Source organism: Lacerta agilis, chromosome 1, assembly GCF_009819535.1.
Source record: "Lacerta agilis isolate rLacAgi1 chromosome 1, rLacAgi1.pri, whole genome shotgun sequence".
NCBI lineage: Eukaryota > Metazoa > Chordata > Lepidosauria > Squamata > Lacertidae > Lacerta > Lacerta agilis.
Genome location: NC_046312.1, coordinates 1,543,150 through 1,568,196, shown reverse-complemented (window position 1 = coordinate 1,568,196; position 25,047 = coordinate 1,543,150). Strand labels below are relative to the sequence as shown.

The window sequence follows — 25,047 nt, the reverse complement described above, 5'->3', positions numbered from 1 at the left end:
TTTTTTTTAAAAAAAATTAACCCTTTGGTTCGACTTCCTGAAATCCCTTTGCTTCAACTAGGTTTCAATTTGACTGCTTGCGACATAGCACTTTCTCGTATAGTTACTATCTAGTGCCATTGGTTTTTCATTGCCACCAAGCTCATGCTGCCTGATAGCTATGACAGAATTTGTGTGACCCTCAATAAAAACAAAAACAACAGTTATGCTTCTTTTGCAGGTAGGCACGCTCAAAAAAAAGGTAGACACGCTCAAATCCTATTTTTTACGTAATTAAAAAAGACACCTACATAAACAGGCCTTAATGAATTTGCTTTTGGCGCAATACCTGTTTTATTGAGATGATTGGAATCCCTTGATCTTTTAAAGGTACAGCCATGTCCCCTCTTCCTTCTCCTAGAAGAAGAGAAATGCCTTTGAAAGGTGTTTTCCTAAGCAACATCCCTGGAGGTACGCCGTTAAAGGATTTTGGGAAATTTCAAGTGCATTGTGTTCCTGCTTCATCAATGAAGAAAGCTACTCGGCCTTCGGGGGTTCCTGCTGGCCAAAACCTTTGCTTGGAAAAAGGTGGAAAAAGAGGAAACATTTTCCAGTCCACTTTAATAGCTGGTGGTACTCGTGCTAAAGAATTGCTTGACCTCAGCGAGATAAAGCCGGTTTCTGAAGGAGAAGTGAATCCGCTTGCCTCATGTCCGAAACCGGGAGCTGGGCCACCGACAAGGAATGCTGCCCTGAAACGTAAAGCTTACGGGCAATTATCCCTCGAGTCTCCAGCAAAAGTCTTCGCAAGAATGAAGACCAGGGCAGCTCTTGCTAAACAGCAGACGTTGTTGCTAGAAAAGAAATTGTTAAACACAGACATTACCACAGATTATATCCTCACTCCTGAAAGGCATCTTGCCCCTTTGGGAAGACAAGACACAAAATCCATGGCTGAAAATGATAAGCTAAAGGAGAGGCTGGCTGAGGAGCCCCTCGGAAAGGCCAGGGAAGAACAAGGTTTGCTTTATCATTTCTTCTTAGAAAATGTTGCTTCATGTTTGGGGTGTAGTTGCAAACATGGCCCTTCACCTCTTACCAGTGGGCTCCTAGCGAACCTCCTGTTTCCATTTCGCTTGTTACCTTTGGCTCCTTTCCCCCTACTGTACTATACTTCTTGCTCATTATGTTCTTTACTCCAGTCACAGTCCTGTTGTGCATGGAATCTTCTGCTGTTACACAGGGCTTGAATCATTTTATCTCCCACCACCAACTCTGCAGAAAGGGGAAGGGCTGCAGCTCAGTGGCAGAAAGTCTGACTTCCTTTAAGGCACCTATGGAGGCTGTTAGATAAGATAAGATTACTTTATTGTCATTGTACAAGTACAAGTACAACGTTGTACAAGTGCAACGAAATTGAATGCCATCCCATAAAAACAAGACAAAAAAACACATTTTGAGCTACGCATGCACATACATACACACCCATCACAACTCTCCAAGGTCATATTTAGGCTTGTTTAGGGAGGCTTTTAATGTTTAACAGATTACAGTGGTGCCTCGCAAAACGAAATTAATTCGTTCTGCAAGTGCTGTTGTATAGTGGAAATTTCGTCTTCCGAAGCACGGTCGGAGGAAGTGCGGCTTTACGGGGACGACGACCGCAAAACGTTTTCGTTTTGCAAGTCACGGCCATAGGGAAATTTGTCTTGCGAGTCACCCTTTCGTTAGCAAATGCCTTTCGTCTAGCGAGTTTTTCGTCTAGCGAGGCATTTGTCTAGCAAGGTACCACAGTATTGCATTTTAATGTTCTGTTGGAAGCCGCCCAGAGTGGCTGGGGAAACCCAGCCAGATGGGCGGGGTATAAATAATAAAATTATTATTATTATTATTATTATTATTATTATTATTATTATTATTATTATATTATATTATTATTATTATCTGGTTACAGCATTTAAGATGGTTATAGCTCTGGGGTAGAAACTATTTTTTAATCTACCGTATTTTCCAGCATATAAGACGACTGGGCGTATAAGACGACCCCCAACTTTTCCAGTTAAAATATAGAGTTTGAGATATACTCGATCGCAGATTCTCCACCCGGCGTATAAGACGACCCCCGACTTGAGAAGATTTTCCTGGATTAAAAAGTAGTCTTATATGCCAGAATATACAGTATTTGTTCTTGCTTTAATTGTTCTATATCTCTTGCCCGAAGGCAGTGGTGCAAAAAGACTGTATCCCGGATGAGATGGATCCTGTAAAACATTGTTTACTTTTTTAAGGCAGCGGGAACTGTATCATTCTTCCAAAGATGGGAGAGGGTGACCAATAATCTTTCGGGCTGTGGTTATGACCTTCTGGAGTACCTTCCTCTCCCTGGCTGTGCAGCTGGAATACCAAGCACAAATACAATATGTAAGAATGCTCTCTATGGAGCCTCAGTAGAAGGACACCAGCAGTCTCTCACTCTATTCGAGCAAAGACAGCTTGCCAACAGTACAACTGACTTTCCTCTGTGGGGAGTAGCTTGGTCAGCTAACTCAAAAAAAGAAGAAGTTGTAAACCATTGTTTTTCAGCTAGGTTCTAAGTAGCTTTGGGATCCCTCAGAAACTTATCTGAGTTTCCTCAGTGAGAGTAGTTTCCCACTGCTTGAGGTTATATGTTGTGCAAATTTAAATGGTGAGCCTTGTGGAATGCACATTATTTCTAACACATAATCCAGAGGCTACTGATACACTTTTGTTAAAATCCTTCTCTTTGTCTTTCCCATGTCAGTGCCCAGCCGTATTGCAAAGAACAAAAATGTTTGTTCTGCAGTAATGAGCCCTCCAGTTTTGGAATCCCCTCACAAATTCTTCTCACGTGTAAAGCAGAAGCTGCAGCAGAAACCATTGGAAAAAGGTATTTCTCCGCACAAATCACGTCAGGCTGTATGTTTGTCCCAGGAATGCTTACTCTTTCAGTCTGCAACAGAAACATAATAAGGTACACTGAAGGAAGGAAGCTCTTTGCAGTTCCATGAAAACTTACTGACCAGAGTCATTCTTGGATGGCTTTAAGATTCAATTTGTGAAGCATTACAATGAAAGATTGCTCTTATTGCAGAAAAACAAAAACCCTTCTAGTTATCCTCCCATCAAGCTTCAATGGGTACCATGTAGTCAGCACTCGAATATGATTTGGCAGTTTTTTAACGTCCCTGATATTTAAATTGGCAATAATCAAAGCTTCCTAACCCGATTGCATGACTCATTGGTGGAGCAAAAGGGTTGACAGTTATCTAAGCCAGCTGACATCACAAATAACGAAATGCCATGTGGTTGGGGTCGTGCTTTAATTCCATCACTGCTTCCATTCACCTGTCTTGACACTTCCACAGCCCCTAATTCTGATGGAATAGACGGGTGTTTTCTAGTTTTACGTGGGGAAGAGAATGTTACTATCTTTATTGTGTACTTTTTATAAAAAGTATAAAAATATATTGTTGGAAGCTGCTAGAGCTCTGAATGCCAAGAGGTTGGATTTTTTTTAAAAAATTAAGTAGTAAATTCCTTGAGGTGCTGGGGATTGAATCTGGAACTTGTAAAGTGTGTCCTCTACCAATGAGTTTTAGCCCTTTTATGATGAGATGTTCAAGAGAAGCCTGTCAATGCCTACAGTGTGGTCCATTTGGAGAGAGACTTGTACTGATTAAAGCAAATAGAATAACGATAGCAGACAAAATTGTGGCTATGTGAATGTGCTAATGAACCCTGAAATGTCAGATAGCAATTGAGTTGTTCTTGTGTTCTCTGTAGTAGATGCTTCATCTTACCAAACCAAGCAAAATGTCCCTCCTTCACCACCAGTGAAGCAAGCTTTAACTGTATCCAGTTCACCCAAAAAACTAAATAATCTTAATGAAGATTGCCTAAACACTTCTGTCAGTGAGGATGGTGAATTTATTGTGGAACCGGTTGAATCGGACGATGAAACTTTTAGCATGGGAGTGAATGTTATAGACATGAGCTTTGATCTTGTTAAGCCTGGGGAAACCTTGGAAGAAATGGAACCTGGAAGACTTCCTGAAGAAGGAAGAACATCACATCAGTCCAATCAGAAACCTGCCCCAAGAGGGCAGCAGGAGTTGAAGGCTGGGCCTCAGACGCTTCCCCAACATTTGTGTGATATTATTCTTGCTACTCCAAAAGTCCACATACCAAGGAAGCAAAAACGAGTGGGGGCAAATTCAAGCAGTGATGACGGAAACGAGGAGGTAGGAGGTTGTCTCTTGTTCACAATCAAAAGCATTTTGGGTGGTGGTTTCAGTTCAGGTGCTCTTAATGAGAAGGGAGAGGTCTGAATGGCTCAGTAAACACCCTGCTCAATTTGGATTACATGCATGGTTAATCAGTGGTGACAGCAAAGCTGCCAAATTGAGTGTACCTGAAATGCATGTTTTTTTAAAAAACAAAACAATGGGTCTGTAGACACTCTTACATTTAAATGTTGTGAAATTGATAAACAACAAGTAGAATAATTTTACTATTATTATTTATTCAATTTCTACACCACCCTATACCTGGAGGTCTCAGGGCGGTTCACAAACAAGACCACACCATATCAAATCAAACCAAAAACAATAACCCAATTCTTTACTCATAAGTTTAAGACTGGGTCATTTCTCTATGGTAGTCTATCTTAAAAGTTTTTATGTGTTTATATGCCTACCGCATTTTTAAACTTAAAACCCATTGTTGTATATTGTTTTAAATGTTTGTTTTGCTTTTGGGATTGTAGTTCCATTTGTGTTTCACAAGCTGGTCTCTGGCCGTAATAAATTTCATATCATAATCATAACCCAATTTTAAAAACCCCCGAAAAGAGCCACATTCTAAGGGTGTTGGTGAATCCCTAGGAAATTTATTTTGGAATAGATTTGTTTTTCTGTGAATCACTTGTTGAGTGATGGTTTGTAAATTTCTGTGATACGGGAAGCCCACAACTTACATGTATTTAACTTGTGCACATTCAGCTTTATGTGTGGCAATAATAATAAAAACTCATTAAAAGGGAAGGGAAGGCGGTGGGGTTCCAGGAAAAATGACTCTGGCAGTCCCACCATCCAGTAAACCCAATGGGTTTAGACTACATGCAATTTTGGCTTTAGCCGCGGTCCCTGGGATGTAACCTCTGCGTAATATGCAGGCTTACTGTACAGAAATAGATTCCCTGTTCATTTCAGAGCTACTTTTATCAAGGGAGCTCACGGGTGCAGGCGGCTGCTCCCAAGTTCATTCTAGTACCAGAAGCCAAACACTTTTGCATGCACATGAGATGTAGGATGATGCAGTTGCTTGTGCACTCTGGCCTCTAAATGCAACATACTGGCCCAAACTACATGCTCTTGACTCTACAAAGCCAGAGGGTTATAACCAACCAAGGAAGTCATCCCATTAGGCTAATAACTTTTGCTTGTGCAGTGGAACTTTCCCTCCCTCTCCTCTTCCTGTGCCCCTCTTTTTGCTCTGGAGGGCTGGGGAAACCCCTGAACAAGGAAGGGAGAAGTAGTTCCCTTGCACAAGTGGAGATCTTTGAGCTAACATGGGATACAGTCTTTTGGGTCTGAGGCCAAGCCTTGTTGGCACTGGAATACCGATGTCGAATTTAAATACCAGGGCATGAAGGGAGCATGTGACTAGGCCGCTACTGTATTCACAATGGTGTGCTTAAATTCCAGCTTTCGGTTTATCGAACTCTGTAGAAATAATTGTGGCCCTTAACAGTTTTCCTAACTTTGTAAAGGAACAACAGATGGTCTGCCTCCGCGGATGGAGAATCAAAGTGATCAATAACAATACCGCTGTGTGCCTGGAAGGAAAACGGAGGCAAGCAACTTCAGTTCTCAGCTATGTTCAGATGTATTTTGTTTGCGTAGCACTAGAATCTGCTTCTCCATTGCATTGGGTGGCCCCCAAGGACTAGTATTAGGAAGAAGGAAGAGGGTGTGAGTGGCTGCTGCTTTTGTCTGTAATGTCAGAGCCAGCAGCAGAGTCCTGGTTGCAGATGGGAATGGGGGTCCTGCTAGATGCGGCATTGGTGCTGAAGGCTTGGTGGCTGGGAGTACCTGCTTCTAGTTCTGGATGGTTTGGCAGCTGGTGGGGGGGCCCTTTTGGAGAGAGATGACTTGGCCACCGTCCTCAAAAACAGAATAAACCACATGAGCTCAGCAACCTTGAAGCAAAGGAAAAATAATCCAGACTGGATTATTGCAGCATTGCAGACTGGCTATGGATACAATCTGAATTCCCTTCTAAGAGAATATGGTTATATTACGTATGCCTCTCCTGTACATCTGTTCACTAGAATTTACCAACTCTAGCTTCCCAGTCTATCTAACCTTAATCTGCCTAGTCTTGCATGCCAGTTAGATAAAAAGCCCAGTAGCTAACGAAGGCCTTGATTCACTTTTGTGACTTGGGGTGGTTTTCAGTTTTCCCTTAGCTTCTCCATTAGCTAACCACGGGGCACTAGTTTGTTATGTCTTCTCCCTTTGGTTTCAGGGATATGAACAACATTTACTGGCACAGCAATGTCATTGTGGAACGAATGGCACCCAACAAAGTTAGAACTTCATCTGGAAACATCTACAAGTTAGAAGGGCGCATTGACGCAAGCACCATGAAGAAAGAAGGTAAGATAACTTGACTGAGAAAGAAGAGGACAGGCTGGGATTCATACAGGCTTGCTCGGTGGGGGGGACTTCACCCTCTGTTCTCTCCAGGGATGCAGAACTTTCTTCAGCATGTGGACTGGACCTCCGATCTCTGCTGCCACAGGTTCAGCTGGCCTATTTGCCAAATCGATTAGCCTCTAGCATTTTGCCCACCAGCAGACTTTGGCCCTAAGAGATTCCACAGCCAAATGTGCTGGGTCTGCTGCAGTCTGCCAGGCTTTCAGGTCTTGGGTGACACACAATGTGACTTTACCTTCCTCCCTTGAGGGTGGAAGGAGCTGGGCTGTTACACTGGTGGGAAGCCAGCAGAATGCCAATTCCCCTTTTGTCCTGGGCCACAGCGGGTCTCGTGGTGTGCCTAAATCACATGACATTGAAAGGTTGTTGTTGTTCAGTCGTTCAGTCGTGTCCGACTCTTCGTGACCCCATGGACCAGAGCACACCAGGCACTTCTGTCTTCCACTGCCTCCCACAGTTTGGTCAGACTCATGTTGGTAGCTTCGAGAATACTGTCCAACCATCTCGTCCTCTGTCGTCCCCTTCTCCTTGTGCCCTCCATCTTTCCCAACATCAGGGTCTTTTCCAGGGAGTCTTCTCTTCTCATGAGGTGGCCAAAGTACTGGAGCCTCAACTTCAGGATCTGTCCTTCCAGTGAGCACTCAGGGCTGATTTCTTTAAGGATGGATAGGTTTGATCTTCTTGCAGTCCATGGGACTCTCAAGAGTCTCCTCCAGCACCAGAATTCAAAAGCATCAATTCTTTGGCGATCAGCCTTCTTGATGGTCCAGCTCTCACTTCCGTACATTACTACTGGGAAAACCATAGCTTTAACTATACGGACCTTTGTTGGCAAGGTGATGTCTTTGCTTTTTAAGATGCTGTCTAGGTTTGTCATTGCTTTTCTCCCAAGAAGCAGGCGTCTTCTAATTTCGTGACTGCTGTCACCATCTGCAGTGATCATGGAACCCAAGAAAGTGAAATCTCTCATTGAAAGGTACGCACCTATAATGGTGCTGTACCACAAAATACTAATTGAGTTTCACAGCAGCTTAAACGTACTCCACTCCCAAAATTGGGTGTGCGGAAAATTAAAAATTCTTATAATTTCTAGTTTATAAAAATCTGCCCAGACCTTCATGTTCATCACATTTAAGTTGAGAGCCAGTGTGGTGTAGTGGTTAAGAGTGGTAGACTCATAATCTGGGGAACCGGGTTCGTGTCTCCGCTCCTCCACATGCAGCTGCTGGGTGACCTTGGGCTAGTCACACTTCTCTGAAGTCTCTCAGCCCCACTCACCTCACAGAGTGTTTGTTGTGGGGGAGGAAGGGAAAGGAGAATGTGAGCCGCTTGGAGACTCCTTAGGGTAGTGATAAAGAGGGATATCAAATCCAAAACTCTTCTCTCTTCTTCTTCCTTTGCTGACCTTTACATGTTTCCTGCACATGTGCACTTCCTGCTCCCAGAACTGGATGCTTTAAATTTTAAGGATTTTCTTGAGGCACTTTAGAAAATGGAATGCCATCTGTGTTTGGGTCTGTGAAATGTTTCTGACAACTGACACATAAGGTTTGTTTTTTTTAAACTCTTAATACATTGTAATACCTTGCTTCAAACAGGAATGCCAGCTAAATTCATAAAGAGGTTTGAATCTGGAATTCCACAAAACTGGAAATTGTATGTTGAGGATCTTCTTCATTTTCTGAGGAGGTAAATGCCACTGAAAATAATCTTTGTGCCATAGAAAGCTGCTTTGTTCCAAGTCCGACCCCTGGTTTCTCTAGTTCAGCATTGTGTCTGCTGGCTGGCCGCGCCGCTCCTGGGTTTCAAGAAAGGGCCCTGCCTGGGAATGTCATTGGCACAGCAGATGCTCTGCCAATACGTATTACATAGGCAGAGCCTTTTGCGTGTGGCTTCTGACAACCTATTCAGTCTCTTTTCCCTGATCCAGTTTCTTTACAGAGTGATTCTGCTGCCAGTTGCCTAGGACGCTTTCATGGGTTTGGGGTAGGGTGTGGGTTGTGCCTTTGCTCTGTGCGAAAGGGGAACAAGCAGCTCTGGGCGTTTTGTGGGCAGCCAAGTCTTCTGCTCTAAGGCCTGAGGCAAACTGCTTCAGAAAGCAGCTGCTGCAGGTTAATTGGCGATGCCAGTGGTTTTTTAATGTTTCATAGAGGTTTTGTACCCATGAAAGGTCCTTCTTAAGAGATTCAGTTAATTAATCCTTCTTTTCAACAAAACCTCTCAATTCTAGGAAAGAAGAGAGAGCCTTTGCTTCAAGCATGGATGGCAATGAAAGGGAGGACCCTGTGGAGATGGAGGGCTTAGAAGACATGCCCAGAAAAGTTGGGAGGAAATCTAGAGCGAAAAACACCACTTACCTGGCAACACCACAAAGTAATAACAAGCTCGGTAGGTGTTATTCTTTCGTTAGGCCTCAGAGGACATTAAAAGCCCAATATGTTGATTGATGGATGGATCAATAACAATATTCACTTGTTTTCCAGCATGTATTACCATAGCCGGGTCCCATCCCCCCTGCCCCCCAATACTTGGTTATCTAAAAAAGGAGGCCTCCCTCCGCCTGTGGCTTGGATCAGGGATGGCCTTCCTTCAGCCTCTGCCGCCTTCTTGCTGCATTGTTGTCCTAGGGCCCACTAAGGGATAGGAGACATGCAGCCACTTGACTGTTCCATAGGGCATCTTTGTCTATTGACGTAACTGCCTTTGGAGTTGTTCTTTGAAGGAGGTTGCCCCTGGTCAGGAGTGTACATTCCATGGGTCTTTGAAGGAGAGAGAAATGCCCTGGAGAGCGCTTCTTAAGCCAAGCAGAGCACACAGATTGTTCAGATGGCGGTTGCGAAAAGTGCAGAAAAAGCTCTCTTATGTTACCTGTTCTAAATAAGCCCAGGCTAGCTTCTTCACTTTCCCCATGGATGCTGACTGAGTCAGCTGCTTGACACAGAAGCTGCCTTAAGCAAACAGAATGGTCGATTTGGAGCTGGATCCAGTTCTGCAGCTCCACTGAGTCAAGAGAAGAAAGCTGTTGCTGAAGGGAACCTTTTTGTGTCTTGACAGGTGTGCAGCCACAAACACCTCTGCAGAACCGCCTTGACAGAAGTTGCACCCGCAGCGGCCGGCAAGTTAAGCCACCTCTGCAGTTCTGGTGTGGGGAACGGATGCTTGTCGATCGAGCGCTGAATGTCACTGTGACCAAAACAAGCACCAACTATTTGACTCCTGTAAGATTCCACTCTCCTCACAGTTAAGCCTGTTCTGGAATGGCTGGAGACTTTAACGGTTTAGGGTAATTCTGTGGGTTCTGGACTCTCGGCAGATGGAGAGCGATAAGCTTTGGATTATTATTACAGTAATTACATTTGTATACCGGCCTGTGTCCGAATAGTGCAGGGTGGGTCACAGTGTAAAAATACAAACGAGAACGCAAAATACATAATAAAGAGAAACCAATAAGCCCCCTCCCACAAACACATTTAAAAGGCCATAGAATGGAATTTCCTAGCTTGGCTTTAGTTTATTATTATTTCGTAAATTTCATACACTGCTTGGTGTGTGTGTGTGTGTGTGTGTGTGTGTGTGTGTGTATATATATGATTTTACAAGTGTAAAGTTATAACAATACCAAAAATATATCCATATTTAGAGATTTCTCAGAATCTCTCACATCTTCCCACCAGCCCCTCCATGGGTCCTATTGTCAACATTTTCAACTGCTTATTATTTCATCATCCATATTTTCTCTCTCCATATTGTCCATAATATTTGTTGCATTACAAGTATTATTGTTGTTGTTGTTCAGTCGTGTCCAACTCTTCGTGACCCCATGGACCAGAGCACCCCAGGCACCCCTATCCTCCACTGCCTCCACAAGTGTTATTAGAATCCTACTAATGTGTTTTCTTCTGCTTACAGTGGTCTCCTAAATAAATTTTAATTTCTTTCTTGAAGTTTTTGTCTTCTTGGTTCCTGAGCCTTCTGGTCAGTTTTGCCATTTCAGCAGAGTCTAGCAGCTTAGTTTGCCATTCTTCTCTGGTAGGGACTTTGTCTTCTTTCCATCTCTGGGCTAGTAACATCTGTGTGGCAGTCATTGCATACACTGCTTGGTTTAAAATAGTCTCAGAGTGGTTCACAAAAGATAAAAACAGCAGAATCAAGAAAAAAATACAACCCTGCTTTAAAACATACAAAAGTTTTCAGAATATCTCTGCCCAAGATTCCCAACAAAAAAGTTTCTGGTTTCTTTAGGAATGTTACTTTAAAGATTTTTTTCACTTCATCATAAATAATATTCCAGAACTCCTTAATTTTACTGCCATGTCCACCACATGTGATAAAAATCTCCTACTTTTTCTCCACACTTCCAACCCTTATTCAAGTTGCTTTTATGCATTTTGGAGAGTTTTGGTGGTTTAAAGTGCCACCGGAACTGCATCTTCCTCATGTTCTCTTTAATGGTGTAACATGCAGTAAAGTTCATATTAGTTTTCCAGAGCGATTCCCATTCTCTCATCAGGAGAAATAAGAGAAATCTTTCTGTATGAAACAGCTGCCGCCCGTCTATTAATAGCATGTAATTGGAAGGGGGGAAAGATACCAATGTTAACGGAATGGCAAAATCAATTATTAGACTATGTGGAAATGGCTCAGTTAACAAATAGGTTAAGAGGTAACACTAAGCAATGGTTTTTTCAAAAGTGGGAAATGTTTAAGAGATACCTACAAAAAATAACAGTGACATAGGTATCTATGGCAGTGTTTGACCCTTGTGTAAGTAAAATATTAAGAAACAAAGAAAAAGTACGATATGTTGTAAGAAAGTTTCAGAAGGTATGTTAAAAGTAATGTAATAATTATAGTACATTCCAAATCATAAACAACATCAACTATATCGGGAAACGATGGGAAGTCCACAATTATTTATTTTTCTTTGATATACATTATTTTGTTTTATGTAATATTATTTGATCTTAGCGGAAATCTAAGCGGAATTTGAAGTTTAAATCACTAGTAATTCAAATTCAGATTTTTTTTTCTTTGTATGTGTATGTGTGAAGTTAAATTTGTAATGATACTAATGAATTTCAATTAAAAAAAACATACAAAAGTTAAGATATTAAAACAGATTAAAATTGTCTCTCTATGCTCAACTTTTCTACTACTTCTAATGCTTTTTAGTGTTTTAACATCGTACACTGCCCTGATAGTTTATGATCCAGAAAGACATTCACAAATAAAATGCTGGGAAGTTGAGAGTGTTTGGGTTTGGTGGTGGGTGCAAGGGCCCTTTAGTGCAGGGCACAAATCCACTAGGAGAGCAGATCTTGCTGCCTGATCTTGCATTCTCCCAAGGGCTCATCAGGATCCATCCCTGACCTCAGACAGGGAGAGATCTCTGAAGCTCAGGGTGATGGATGAGGTGCTGCTTTTGACAGCTTATTATGTTTATATTAATTGTATTGTCACATTTTGTATGTGGGGCCTGGGCTACGTTTGTCTCTATAAAGGAGATAGCTTTTTGGTAGTTTATTTGTATTATTTGTATTATTACTTGTTACATTTGTATTACACCCTATACCCGTAGATCTCAGGGTAGTAGTAACACCTTTTGATATTCTTATGTATTTCTCTTTTGTAACATGAAGAACTATATTAAAAATGAGATAAGATCCTATTGCTTCAAAATAAGTTTGGTAATGACCACAAACTTTAACTGGCTCCCAAGGTCAGTTTGAGATCCTACAGCTCCATGGGCACCCTCAAGGTATATAAATATTCGTAGTGGGATTCTGCCTGTATATGTAAGGTCAAAGGCCACTATTTGTCTTGTTCAGTCTTGCACGCGTGTCTCTTTCCCTGATTAAAACGTTTGTAATTGTATTAACTAGCTGTTCATGGAAGGCAGCCTTAATGCCTTCCTCACCTAACCCAGATAAAGTGTCTGTTGCATGCGGAGTTGTTGTCTGAAGATTCATGTCTCCCTTTGCTTATAATAATTTATAATAATAATAATAATTTATTATTTATACCCCGCCCATCTGGCCGGGTCTCCCCAGCCACTCTGGGCGGCCTCCAACAAATACCAAAATACAATACAGAGTCACAAATTAAAAACTTCCCTAAACAGGGCTGCCTTCAGGTATTTTCTAAATGTTTGTTGCCTTGTTTTTCAAGACAGCGAGCAGTGCACGACGTCAGAACAGGCACAACATCACATCCCACGTTGAAAACAGAGAGGATGACTTGAAGGCTTGTGAAGAAGTACCGCCAAGCCAAGCAAAAGGTAAAAAGAGTGCGCCCTATCCTTGAATTATAGAACTGTAGAGTTGGAAGGGACCCCGAGAGTCATGTAGTCCAACCCCCTGCAATGCAGGAACCTCAAGCATCCATGACAGGTGGCTATCGAGCCTCTGCTTACAAACCTCCAGCGTGTCAACATCCTTCTTAAATTGTGGCTCCCAGAACCGGGCACAGGACTACAGGCGTGGCCTGATCAAGGCAAAATAGAGCTATGACTTCCCTTGATCAGGACACTAGGCTTCTGAAGATGCAGCTTAGAATAGCCTTTTTTGCTGCTGCATCACACTGTTGACTCATGCTCTGCTTGGGGTCTGCTAAGACCTTGAACCACGGAAGGCCAACAGTGAGTTGCTTCAAGGCTGGCAAAAAGTCCCTGGAGGATGAATTCTGTTCATGCTCAGGGCAAAATAACTGTTAGGGGGTTAGGAGGGTTTTTTGCTCAGGTCAGATTGGCTAGTGCTTGGGGTGGGAAATGTGTGCACGTTTGTGTTTGTAAAATCTGGATTGCCTCACGCTGTTTGTAGGAGGCTGGGCTCTTGTGCTGTCTGGTGTGACATCTCCGCAATCTGCTTTTAATGTATTGTGGTGTTGATATGGGTGGGCCAGACCTGAGAGCATTTTGTTTATCTCCCAACGCAGGGGATGTGGCAAGGCGTTCTGGTCTTGATCTCTGTTCTTCTCTGATGGGAAGACAGTTGGACTGTCAGACTTCTAGTTTTATTTACAAAATGATTTCCATCCATCCAGTTACTGCTTCAGCTGTATCAGTGTTGCCTCCATTGCCGTTGTGTCTTGCTGTTGGAGAGAAATTAGGTTGCATGATGGGTGCCTCACTTAGCTTCACTGTGCAAGAGTTTGGATTAAGATTTGAGGACCATTTCCAAATCAGAGATTCTGTGAGTCTATTGAGAATCTTTGTTTTGTTTTGCTTTCCCTAGGAAGAACAAGCCCTGAAACCACCAGACAAACTGAGCCTGCCGAGAAGCAAAATTCCTGGCGCTTTGTTTCTGACTCTGAAGAAAGCGACTATGAATCCACGATCGCTGATGCTCGCAAGAAGAAGGCTGTTGTTACCCTGACGCCACTGAACTATAAAAAGCTGCATGAAAAGGCCTCCAGAAAAAGCAACCAGCCCAGGAGGAAACAAAAGGTGCCAGCACAAGAAGCGAAAGCAAATTGCTACCAAAGATGTTTAGCTGACAGAGAGCCAGCCGTGTTAAAATACCCGCTAAGATCACAGAAAGAAGTGATCTGCCAAAGCGAGCAAGTTGCCGAAAGCTTCTCCAAGGCAAGCGAAGATGAATCTAGCGATGATATGCAGTGTATCCGGAGGAAGGTCCAGCCCACTGTCAAAAGAGGGCCATCCAGCAGAGAGGAAAGTGAGACGAGGAAGCAGCTGCCGGAGCCAAAATGGTCAGAGTCTCCTCCAGCCCATTCTCAAAGCAGAAAGTTGAGGGTTGCTCAACCCTCTGGAAAGCAAAACAGGTTGGAAGAGCCAACTTCTCCAGACTTGGCTAGCAGCACTCGGGGGTCACTCAGAAGGATTGCAAAGTTCAGGAAGTACAGCCCTGAATCCGAGTCTGAAAGCGAAACGAGCGTTAAAGAGTTTCAAGAGAAAAAGGGAAACTTAAAGTCCCAAAGAGCCAACAGTGAAATTTCTAATGCTGCCAAGTCCTTGGCTTTTCCCAGAAAGGCACCTGGGACGAAGCTGTTAGGAATGGGTGGGGATTCTTTACCAGATCTTAATGAAGATTGGACTGAAAAGGAACTGCAGAAACTACACAGGTAAGTGGTGGTGTTTGGTAAGAATTAAGCTCCCCAGTTCCGGTTTTGACTGCTCCTCCAGTGCAAGAATAGTGAAGCCTGCAGATCCCTAATTTCCATAACTAACAGTCGTTTTCGAACCGCCCTGCACTCATCCTTTCGGTGCTCATCATGTGCTGTGTTCACTTCACTCCCACTGCCCCCTCCATCCTTGCCTCTCCCTGGAAATTCCTACCTTTTCTCCTTTCCTGTCTGATACATCTGATGTCAGCTTGCAAGGCCTCCTTTAGGAATTGAAACAGGTGTCAAAGAGCAACAGTGGGCTTGAGCTTCACTGGGTCTTCTGTGTTTTGCAGGGCTTTGGCTTCTTTGCCCAAACACAAGAGCGACTTCTGGCTGCTTGTGTCAACGGCTGTGGGGACACGATCTGTTGAAGAGTGCCAGCAAAGGTACATGGAAGAGCAGGAAAGCCACAAGCGGGCCCCAAAGAGGACCACCAAGCAGAGAAAGGAAGAAAGAGGTACAGGATGGGCCTTATGCTCTGGGAGCAGATGCTGAGGCCTGCAGAAGCCCCTGCAAGGGCCAGCATTGTCTGCTCCCCTCTCCCGCTTGCTTGTTCTTGTGGGCATGTAGGAGGGGTACCTGAAGTGGCTTAATTTGGGAAAGGACTAATTTTTGAGTCTACTTGAGAGAACGGAGGTGCGCTCTGAACACATCAGAAAGGGGGCAGGGGTAATGAGAAGAAAAGAGTCGGGGTGATGACAGTGAGTGAGAGTGTTTGCCTGTTTATACCTATTGAGAGAGAGAGAGAGTTCTATCTGGGAATGCTGCCTTTAAAGTGGTATGTAAAACCCACATTCTGGGCCGAGGGGCAGAACTCCTGCTCAGTACATCACTCATAGCTATGTTTTTAGGGTGCAGTTCAAGTAGAGGGTGGGGTGGGGATATAGCTCCACGGTGGAAGCCTGAGGTTCAGAGGGGTGGCGGGAATGTTCAGAGGTGGGTCGTGACCTTTGGCGGCCAGTTCCTTCCCCCTGCCCAGCTGACAGCTCTGTGTTGCCCTTGTTGGCAGAGGAGGGGGCGAAGCAGCCAGTGGCCGTTGTTGCAAAAGTGGGAACGCTGAAAAGGAAGAAGCAGATGCGGAACTTCCTGGAACAGATGCCGAAGGACAACCATGACGACATCTTCGCTACAACCCCTTTTCAGAACAAGAACACAAAGGTAACTTTTGCAACTTTTATCCCAAGCAATAAAAAGTGCTCCTGGGTGCAATCTGTTACGCAGGTCCATAAATTTACCGCCCGCCCTCTCATCATGTTGAAGGCTCCCTGCTCTCTTTCCATGCTCAGAAGCTGGGAAAGGGTCCATCCCTGGGCTCCTGCTGGGCTTCAGAGATGCTCCAGAGCTCAGTGTGATGTCTGGATAGACCTTTTCTCTCCAGGCCAGGTTTGATTATGACTACAAATTTTGGTTGGCTTCTGAAATCAATCCAAGTTTTGTGGACTCCTGCAAAGGCTATAGATTCTCCCAAGGGACTTCTGGGTATCAAATGAAGCACACTTACGTATTCCTCTTTTCCTCGGGCCTTTTGAGCCCTTCCTCTACTTTCCCCTCACTCCACGGTGTACCTTCTTTGTCCCCTTGGGGTTTTAGCATCAGTCTGGACTCTTTCCGTAGTTCTCTGGTCATCAGTCGGCATGGCTTGTGTGAGATTGTAATGCCAGCCCCCTCTCCCAGAGCTGAACTGTCAGCCACTGCCAAAACATTTGTGGTCAGTAGAGAGCACAGTAGGTGACAAATGAGGAGCCAAGTTGGGTTAGGAAGAGTCTCCCAGCACCCGCCAGGCCTTGTCTTATGGGGGGCCGTAACAAAGATGTGATCTGTAGTTACCACAGTTTCGTACCGTCCCAGAGGAAGATGTCTTCCAGCTGAAAGACAGCCACCCCATCACACCCTCTTCGGCCATCTTTCCGTTGGTGAAGACCCCTCAGTGTCAGCACATCAGCCCTGGCATGCTGGAATCCCTGGACAGGTGTGTACTACAGGTGGCTTCTCATAAGATAAGGGCATGAAGCAATTCCCTGCTACGGCCAGCTTGGAAGAGCACACCCACCCAACTCCAAGAATCCTAGCCAGGGGTCTAACATCCAAGCATGCATGTGCCCCTCGTATAGCAGAGCTTTACCAGATGGACATGTACAGTGAGGGGGGAAAGTATTTGATCCCCTGCTAAATTTGCCCGTTTGCCCTCTGATGAAGAAATGACCAGTCCATAATTTTAATGGTAGGTTTGTTGTAGCTGTGAGAGACAGAATAACAACAGGAAATGGCAAATGGGCAAATTTAGCAGGGGATCAAATACTCCCCCCCTCACTGTATAAGACTTGGGACCCAAATAACTGAAGGAGCAACTCTCCCTTCATCAGGCTGCCCATCTTGGTGGTGCTGGTGGGCCTGTCACTGTTCCACCACTGGGAGGTTGTCTGTTAGGTGGTGATGTGGAAAGGGCATTCTTTGTGTTGGTGGGGTCCTGTCTTTGAGAAGGCGTTCCTTCTGGAAGCACTGGTGCTTTTCTCCTTTGGGTGCCGGGTGAAAACCCATTTGCTTGTTTGGTCTTTTGCAGGGCATTGTGCTTCTCTGTTGAAGCAATCTATCTTTTAAAGGTTCGCACTGTATTTTGGATTCCCCGCACTACTTTCTTTTGTAAACTGATGTATGTTACTATTGTTTTAGGGTTTATTTTGTATCCTGCTCTGAGATCTTGTGGTGAAGGGCAGGTTAGAAACTCACTGGACAAATCGTTTTGTGTTCTAGGAGCTACGAAAAGCATGTGTACCATCTGCAAAGGAACATCAAAGGCAAGGAGCGCACATGGCATGTGAAGAAAAAACAGGTACGTTTCCTCTTGAGCAGCACACGCTAAACTCCATTAAGAGCAAAAGGATAAAGCAATGTTCCTAAAACTCACCAGAGCAAGCCCCTCACCCTTGCGGCCTTGTTTTATGTATTGATTATGTTTATATACTGCCGATCATCCAGATACGGTGGTACCTCGGGTTAAGAACGGGGCTCCAGAATGAATTAAGTTCTTAACCCGAGGTACCACTGTATGATGTTAACACTTCCCTTATTACAATAATGGTATCAAGAGAGGGAACTCCATGGAAGTCCTCCTTCACCCTGTTCACTGGGCACTCTTGTGGTTTTGCTTGACAGATCTGGTGAATAATAATAATATAATCATAATAAATTTTTATTTATACCCCGCCCTTCCCTGCCAAACCGGGCTCAGGGCGGCTAACACCAATAAAATCACAACAAAAACATAAAACAATTCATTAAAAACTCCTGGTGTGGGGAGAACTCACCACTGCCTGTTTTTAAGCTCCACCAATTTTTTTGCCAATAACAAGCACAGAAAAGGAGTGAACGTGTCAAAGGCTGCTCAGCTCTCTGAAAATGCCCCGCTCTGTCCTAGTGCTGGCTTTATGGTAACTTAATCCAAACCTCGGATGGGCCCCTTGCTTGCTCTGAGACATGGGTAGGCAAACTAAGGCCTAGGGGCCGGATCCAGCCCAGTCGCCTTCTAAATCCAGCCTGCAGACGGTCCGGGAATCAGTGTGTTTTTACAAGAGTACAATGTGTGCTTTTATTTAAAATGCATCTCTGGGTTATTTGTGGGGCATAGGAATTCGTTCATTTCCTCCCCCCCAAAAAATATAGTCTGGCCCCCCACAAGGTCTGAGGGACGGTGGACCTGCCCACAGCTGAAAAAAGGTTGCTGACCCCTGCTCTGAGCACTTTGGTGTTTCTGAGCCTCTACATGAAGCCTCAGACTACAGGAAGTAATGTTTCCTCTGTTTCCACAGGCTGGGACCGGGTTCTCCACTCCCAACTCGCGAAAAACGAACGTCTTTGCCTTTGATGAGCCTATCAAAGGTGAGCATAACTGTTGCTTGCTCTGGACTGTTTGGGGCAGGTCTCTAGAAAGAGGAGTCTGGTGTTTGGGGGTCCCTTGGCTATCTGTGTGGTGGCGCTAAGGTAGCAACCAGAGAAGCCCGTGACGGACAGGTGTCTCGATCCTGTTTGGGGAAGTGGATTATGCTGCTCTGTGGATCGCAAGGCCCTTCTCCCGTTTTCATTATCAGCTGTAGGGAGGGAGTTGCATTAGCTTCGTGTGGAAAGGTTTTCCCGTTTGAGAGGTACCAATAGGAAAGTGGAGAGAAGGGGCAGGAAGCAGGGCCTATGAGCCTCTCGCTGAACCTGCTAGTGCCCAAATACTGTACGGAGGCACCAATTTCCTGCTGCTGTCTTATTTCTGAGTGCATTGCCTTAGACCAAGTAAATTCCCAATTTTAAACAAAGAACACGTTTTGATGCTGTAACTTGGCCTTGGATACATTTATATGAATATTGCCTGCAGCAAAATTAGAGGCTCCTATTCTTGTGGATTCACAGCCTTGAAAAGGCCCCCTTCCATATCAGTTGATTTGGAGTCGTCTCTCCTTTCACTGCCTAGAACTTCCTTCTCCGTCCAATATCAGTCAGTCTCTGCATGAGTTGGCAGAAAGGTTCCACCTTGAAACAGAATCGTGTTGGAGCCCGTCCTCCCTCTAGCACAGGCTAACTTTGGATCCTCCAGATGTTTTTAGACTACGACCTGTCATCAGGGGCAGCTGTGGAGGGATACTATAGATGAGCCACTCCTGCTCTAATGGGATCCTTCCGGTAACTCAGGTTTCCTCTCCTCCTGCTCTAGGCGCCTTAGCTGTGGTGGGGCAGCTCTTCCAAGAGGACGAAGAGATGCTATCCGATGAAGAAGAGGACCTGTATTTTTCTACGTAGCCAGCTGCCTGCCTGCATCTGCAAAGGGAAGTTTGCTAACAGGTCTCAAGTCATCTTCACAAGGCGGCTTGAGTATTGCATTCCATCTTTCTGGAGCTGTGTTAAGGTGCTGCTCAGGTGTCCAGAATACTGCTGCTCAGGTGTTCATGTCTACTGCTGCTGTTTTCCTGATGGAGGGGTCTCATGCAGAGAGGCATCAGCTGCAGGGAACTATTTGGCTTTAAGAAGCAAAATAATGTTTTTAAAAGTTACTGTACAATAAAATTCCAAACGTGGCATTTAATATCAAAAGGATGCTTACGTTTCCTTTACAGAGCAAGAATATTTGTACTAAACTTGTTTCCTCTGTGGCTTTTAAGTGCCTGTTGCCAATCTTAACTGGCAGCTTAAAATTCAAGAATGAAATGGGCCAAGTAGCATTTTCTGGGAAGTAAAAGGACAATGTCTTCTCTAAGGATGGGTGGGTGGAGGCCCGATGGGGATGGAAAGTGGGTGCCTTTCATAAAAGTCATGAGCCCCACCCTAACTCTCCAAGTTTAGCCCAGTTGAGAGCTGTAAAGTCATTGTGGGGAGTGGAGATGTTTGAAAGAATTGAAAAAAATGGGGGAGGGAAATGGCATTCTACATACACAAAGTTGCTGTGTGTAAATTTACCATAGAATTATGTCTGGTATATTAAAAGTATTGTTTACTCAACTGAATTATTTTTAATATTACAAATGGAGCTGCAAGCTTTTACCATCTCATGGGTCAGTTTATTTATTTGGTGTATTTCCATGGGTGACACTGTGGTCTAAACCACTGAGCCTCTTGGGCTTGTCGGTGGTTCGAATCCCCGTGACGGGGTGAGCTCCTATCACTCTTGCCAACCTAGCAGTTCAAAAGCATGCCAGTGCAAGTAGCTAAATAGGTACCACTGTGGCGGAAAGGTAAACGGTGTTTCGTTGCGCCAGAAGTGGTTTAGTCCTGCCGGCCACATGACCCATAAAGCTGTGGACAAACACCAGCTCCCTCAGCCTGAAGCGAGATGAGCGCCGCAACCCAATAGTCGCCTTTGACTGGACTTAACCATCCTTTACCTTTATTTCTGAACCAGATTCTTTCTATCTGCAGGCTAGATGGGAAGCAAACCTTTACTGTTGGTGTCAATAGTCAGCTTTCAGTGATTCCACCTCCACGCTTAGACAGATTTCTCCTAAGCTTGCCACAATCAAGGCGCAGGCAAATTTTTCAAAAGCACCTAAGTATAGGATGCCACAAGATGGCAGCAAATCATCACCCAACACAAATCAGAAAGCTGAACTACGCAGAAGTTTTTACAACCTGAGCAAAAATTGACTATGCATGCATAATCCCAACTTTTGTCCCTTTTTCTTCGAGGCAACAACTTGCATGCTCCTACTCCCCTTGTTCACAATTCCTTTTCTTATTCCATTATTCCCCTACAGGAGCTTCATGTTCAGTTAGTCCTAGAAACTTACCTGCTTTCCACCTGCCTGTCAGCACTGTACAGAATTGTTGAAGCCCCTGCCCCTTATACCGCACGTGGGGAACTCTTGAGCCCTCCAGATGGTGCTGAACTACAGTTCCCAGAATCCCTAGTCCCTAACCTCTGGGGCTGATGTAGTTCACCCAGCGGCAGGGGGCAAAGGTTTCCCCCCAACTGCTGTGTACCATGATCGAGCAAAGAAGAGACCACTTTTTCTTGCATAGGATAGATTTCCAACAAAGGCAAGACACTGGACAGACCATACACTTAGCAAATTCTTGCAACCCCTCTTTTCCAGCCCCCCCCCCAAAACCCTTCAAGTGTCTAACTTGATCAGTGATGAACGCACAGCCCTCTACATGTTGATGGACTTCAACTTCCATCAGCCTCACCCAAGTGGATGATCTCAGACTCCCTGAGCTGGTTTAAGAAAGTTCATTTTTAGCTGTTATGTAGAAAGCAGAAAGCTTCACTCTTAAAACTTTCTCCAGGAGAAGGGAGAGCAAAGCCTGTCTGGCTTTGTAAGGAAGTAGGAAGAAGAGAGAAGTGCCTGGCGTGCTCTGGTCCATGGGGTCACGAAGAGTCGGACACGACTAAACAACAACACCCTGTTCTTGAGATGGAGAAGGGTGTTTTTTCCCCAACAGATGCATAAACTCTACGTATTTCAGAATAACCCCTGTGGAAAGGCTGCATTTGCAGCTGCCTGGTTTCTCCAGAGGAAAATGGTGGCCTGAAATACAGAAACTCACTGAGTTTGGACGTTTATTTACATATCTTACAACAAGGAGATGTAACAAGAAAGTGCGTCTTTTATAAAGGGGTTCCCCCTGTGATTTGCAGTTGGTCACGTGATCTTCTCAGGCAGCATCTGAGCATCAAAGCCGTAGTGCATAAAATGGTAGACCTTCTCTGCCTTCTGCTGGCTCATCCGGGTGCGGACTGCCATCTCGCCTGGGGAACTGGAAAAGAGCAAAAAGGAAGGAAGGCTGAGCTCCATCGCAAGCCAACAGGCAGTTGCTGCAGCAAGCAGGAGAAACACTCTGCGTTTGGGCCACAGGACGCTTCTTCCAATGTGCCTGAAGGGGGAAGGGGAGGCACATGCACAGAACAGGCAGGAGGAAGAGCAAAGTGACCCGCAGCTTGCTCAGGACAGAGCAGTGGGTGGTTTTGGTTTCATACAACACCAAGTCGCATTGTGGAATTTGCTACCAAAGAATGTGCTATCAGGTCTGGAGGAGTCGGAGTCCCTGAACCGATATCGGCCATCGCAAGTTGAGAAGGCAGGGAGGAGCATGCAGCCTACTCTTGTACAGCCTGTCAGGTTTTGGAAACAGGAAGAGGCCCTGTCCAAGCCCTACCTGTTGGCTGCCTCCTTTACCGAGCCAAAGCCGTGGCACAAGGCCAGGGCCTCTGGGTAGCTGATGCAGGGGATGCTCAGGTAGAAGCGGAGGGCATCTTGCCTGTGGCCCTGCACCTCTGTGGGCACTTGGATGGCCGCGTTCTTCCGCTGCTCCAGCAAAGCCAGCTCCTTCAGCAAGTCAGCCGTCTCCTCTTGGCAGGAGCTGAAGAGCACCCGGATTCCTGCCTGGATGAAGGCCGACAGGAGGCTGTCATAGTGCCTGCTTCTGTGGAACACTCTCCGTGCTTCTCCTGAAAGTTTACAGAATGAGAGTTTGGTGTCTGCATTTCTCCTGTGCTGCCACCTGGGAGAGGCTTCCAGATTTCTCGCAATCAGTGGCCTTTCATTCCCTGATGCCCAAAGTGGCAAGAGATCAGCTTCAACATGCTAAGCACAGAGATGTGGGGAAGCTGTGGCGCTCTGGGTGTTATTGGGCTCCCTCAACCTCACCCCTGATGTTGACCTTGGGCTGCTGGAAGTCGAGCAAAGCCTGGGGGTGGGCACAGGCTCTCCATCCCATCTCTAGCTGAAGGGCCAGTTGTGTTCTCAGCCCCTTAGCAACTGCTGCAAGTTGTCAGCTGTTGCAGCATTTCACAGCCTAGGGGGGCAGAGGAAGACCCTTAACATCAGGACCCACCTTTCTCTTCTCTTTCACCCAGAAAGAGAGTTGAGTGGAAATTGAGTAGGCAGATAAAAGTTCCTGATCAACGTTCCTGCACTACGGAAAAAGGTGCAGTTCCTAGTTGCCTCTTCATTCTTCAAAGCGGAGTGAAGAAACCTATCGTCCTTCAGTGCGTGATCAGAGGCAGCTGGGATAGATTCTACTCAGCACTTGGTGGGACAACACAGTTTACCAGCTTCCCCAAAAGGTCCCATGTGCACCATGTTGCGTTTCTACCTCCTAAGTGGCCGTCTCTGTTCACCCGTACTGTATTTGCAGTGCTGTAGCTGCTGCATTTTCTGTTTAACGCTAAACAGCACGACCAGCAGAGCTGGAAGCTGAAATGTTCAATGCCCAAGGAGAAAACCCGCCAAAGCCAGGAGACCCACCTGCTTTGACTCTCTCCTCCACGATCACACAGATCCTGTCAAACTTGCTCTTCAGCTGCTGCACTCGCTGGACCACTTTGCTCCTGTGTGCCGGGGTCAGCAGCTCCGCCTGGCATCTCCTCTCCACGGCCAGCCGGCTGCTGACAATGTAATCGCAGCCGCCCAGTGAGCAGACGTGGACCTTGACTCCGTGAACAGCTTTCAGGGCGGAAATGACGTCTGGCCCAGAGGAGATCTCGCGGCTGTCAACCAGAACGCAGAGAGGCAGCGGCGGATTCTTCCGGGCGCAGAGCGCCGCAAGGTGCCCCCAAGAGCTTTCTGGCTGAAAACATTGCAAGAGAAATCATCACTCATCATCCTCAAAGCAGCCAGAGCAGAAGAAAGCAAAGGCTGAGCTTTGGTTATCATCACCCTTCATAGTAATGCATCCCAGAGCCTTGCAGAGCTTCCCAGGTGACAAAGACCACAGTCCGAGACTCCAAAGAGCTTCCAGACTCTTTTGGAAGGTGGAGGTTTACTACTACTACAATCATGTATTTATTTATACCCAGCCTTTTCCCCCTGACAGCTACTTAGATAAAAGAATAGCAGCTAAAAACATGGAGGTGGGGAATGGAACATTAAGCAGAGGTTGGATGACAATTGGTCAGAGATTATTCAGCTGTGACTCCTGCATCGCAGGGGTGGGACCCTTGGAGTCTACACTTCTATGATTTTGCCATCTGAGGGCCCCCTCCAGACATCCTTTTCATCGAGCATTAATGATGATTTGTTCTCAGGAAGCTATTGGGGCAGTTACACACAATCCCCGCTTTCAACACTGCTTGCGCCTGTGAAGGCTTTGGGGGACAGTCATGCTGCTTCATTTTCAACCAGGGCACACCTTGCTACGTCCTGCAGAAATCCTGTACCTCAAAAGTTCCAGGTGTGTGTGTGTGTGTGTGTGATGTCTTGCTTTTGTTGCACTGTAGTGCACAAGTGTCCCTCTAGGTGGCGCTGAGGAAGCATCACAGAAAAGCTCCTAAACTAGTGAAATGATGTGAGGATGGCTCAGTATAAAGAGACCACTAAGGCAATATCAGCACATCAATGACCAACATGTTCAGGGCATGGAGAGGCCCTCAAATAGACCACCAGGAAAAACAACAGGGAAAGATAAGTAGGGGCTGGTAGTTTGCCTGGCAGTCCAAATAGCACATAGAAAATGGCAGTATTTGACAAGTACAGAACCTAAATCCCACTTTTTTAGACATGCTTCTAGCCTCATAGTAGAACAATTGTACACACACAGAGGAAGTCACCTGCAAATTATTCCAACGGGGGACACCTTCTGGGGACGAGGAGGTGGTGCCCTCCCCGCCAATCTTTCATTGACCTCAAGCCCTCTCCAGTCCTCCAGGCGCTCGATAAAACGTAAATGCCATTGCAAAAATAGCTCATGCACACTTATTCAGTTTACACGCAGAAGGTGATTTGTGCAACCC

The 25,047-nt window shown here is 45.4% G+C and overlaps 2 protein-coding genes across 5 annotated transcripts in view; one reads left to right on the top strand and one right to left on the bottom strand.

Annotated features, from left to right (window-relative positions):
* Positions 1–247: 247 nt before the first annotated feature.
* Positions 248–19,910, top strand: MIS18BP1 (MIS18 binding protein 1). Of its 2 annotated transcripts, XM_033158148.1 has the most exons (16): positions 248–999; positions 2,762–2,887; positions 3,784–4,241; positions 5,771–5,853; positions 6,529–6,659; positions 8,318–8,408; positions 8,950–9,107; positions 9,774–9,937; positions 12,888–12,996; positions 13,952–14,798; positions 15,134–15,297; positions 15,850–15,998; positions 16,664–16,809; positions 17,592–17,670; positions 18,647–18,716; positions 19,537–19,910. In XM_033158148.1, the coding sequence occupies exons 1-16, from the start codon at positions 378–380 to the stop codon at positions 19,620–19,622; spliced, it is 3,483 nt and encodes a 1,160-aa protein (XP_033014039.1). In that variant the 5' UTR covers positions 248–377; the 3' UTR covers positions 19,623–19,910. The 2 variants fall into 2 exon arrangements, with proteins under 2 accessions (XP_033014039.1, XP_033013953.1); XM_033158062.1 differs by lacking the exons at positions 17,592–17,670; positions 18,647–18,716; positions 19,537–19,910 and having other exon boundaries at positions 3,787–4,241; positions 16,664–16,886.
* Positions 19,911–21,863: 1,953 nt separating this feature from the next.
* Positions 21,864–25,047, bottom strand: part of FANCM (FA complementation group M) — a 48,695-nt gene continuing 45,511 nt past the window's right edge. For all 3 annotated transcript variants that reach the window (XM_033157631.1, XM_033157717.1, XM_033157801.1), the window contains 3 exons: positions 23,564–23,885; positions 22,473–22,764; positions 21,864–22,073 (listed from right to left, as the gene is read on the bottom strand). In XM_033157631.1, coding sequence (XP_033013522.1) covers positions 21,959–22,073; positions 22,473–22,764; positions 23,564–23,885 — 729 coding nt within the window. In that variant the 3' untranslated portion in view covers positions 21,864–21,958. The remainder of the gene's footprint in view (positions 22,074–22,472; positions 22,765–23,563; positions 23,886–25,047) is intronic.

Excerpts from the sequence above, each read along its gene's own strand:
- MIS18BP1 (XM_033158148.1), top strand. The coding sequence starts at position 378 with ATGTCCCCTCTTCCTTCTCCTAGAAGAAGAGAAATGCCTTTGAAAGGT. Across the intron at positions 4,242-5,770 it reads GTGATGACGGAAACGAGGAG|GAACAACAGATGGTCTGCCT; the intron begins GTAGGAGGTTGT and ends AACTTTGTAAAG. Across the intron at positions 14,799-15,133 it reads GAACTGCAGAAACTACACAG|GGCTTTGGCTTCTTTGCCCA; the intron begins GTAAGTGGTGGT and ends TGTGTTTTGCAG.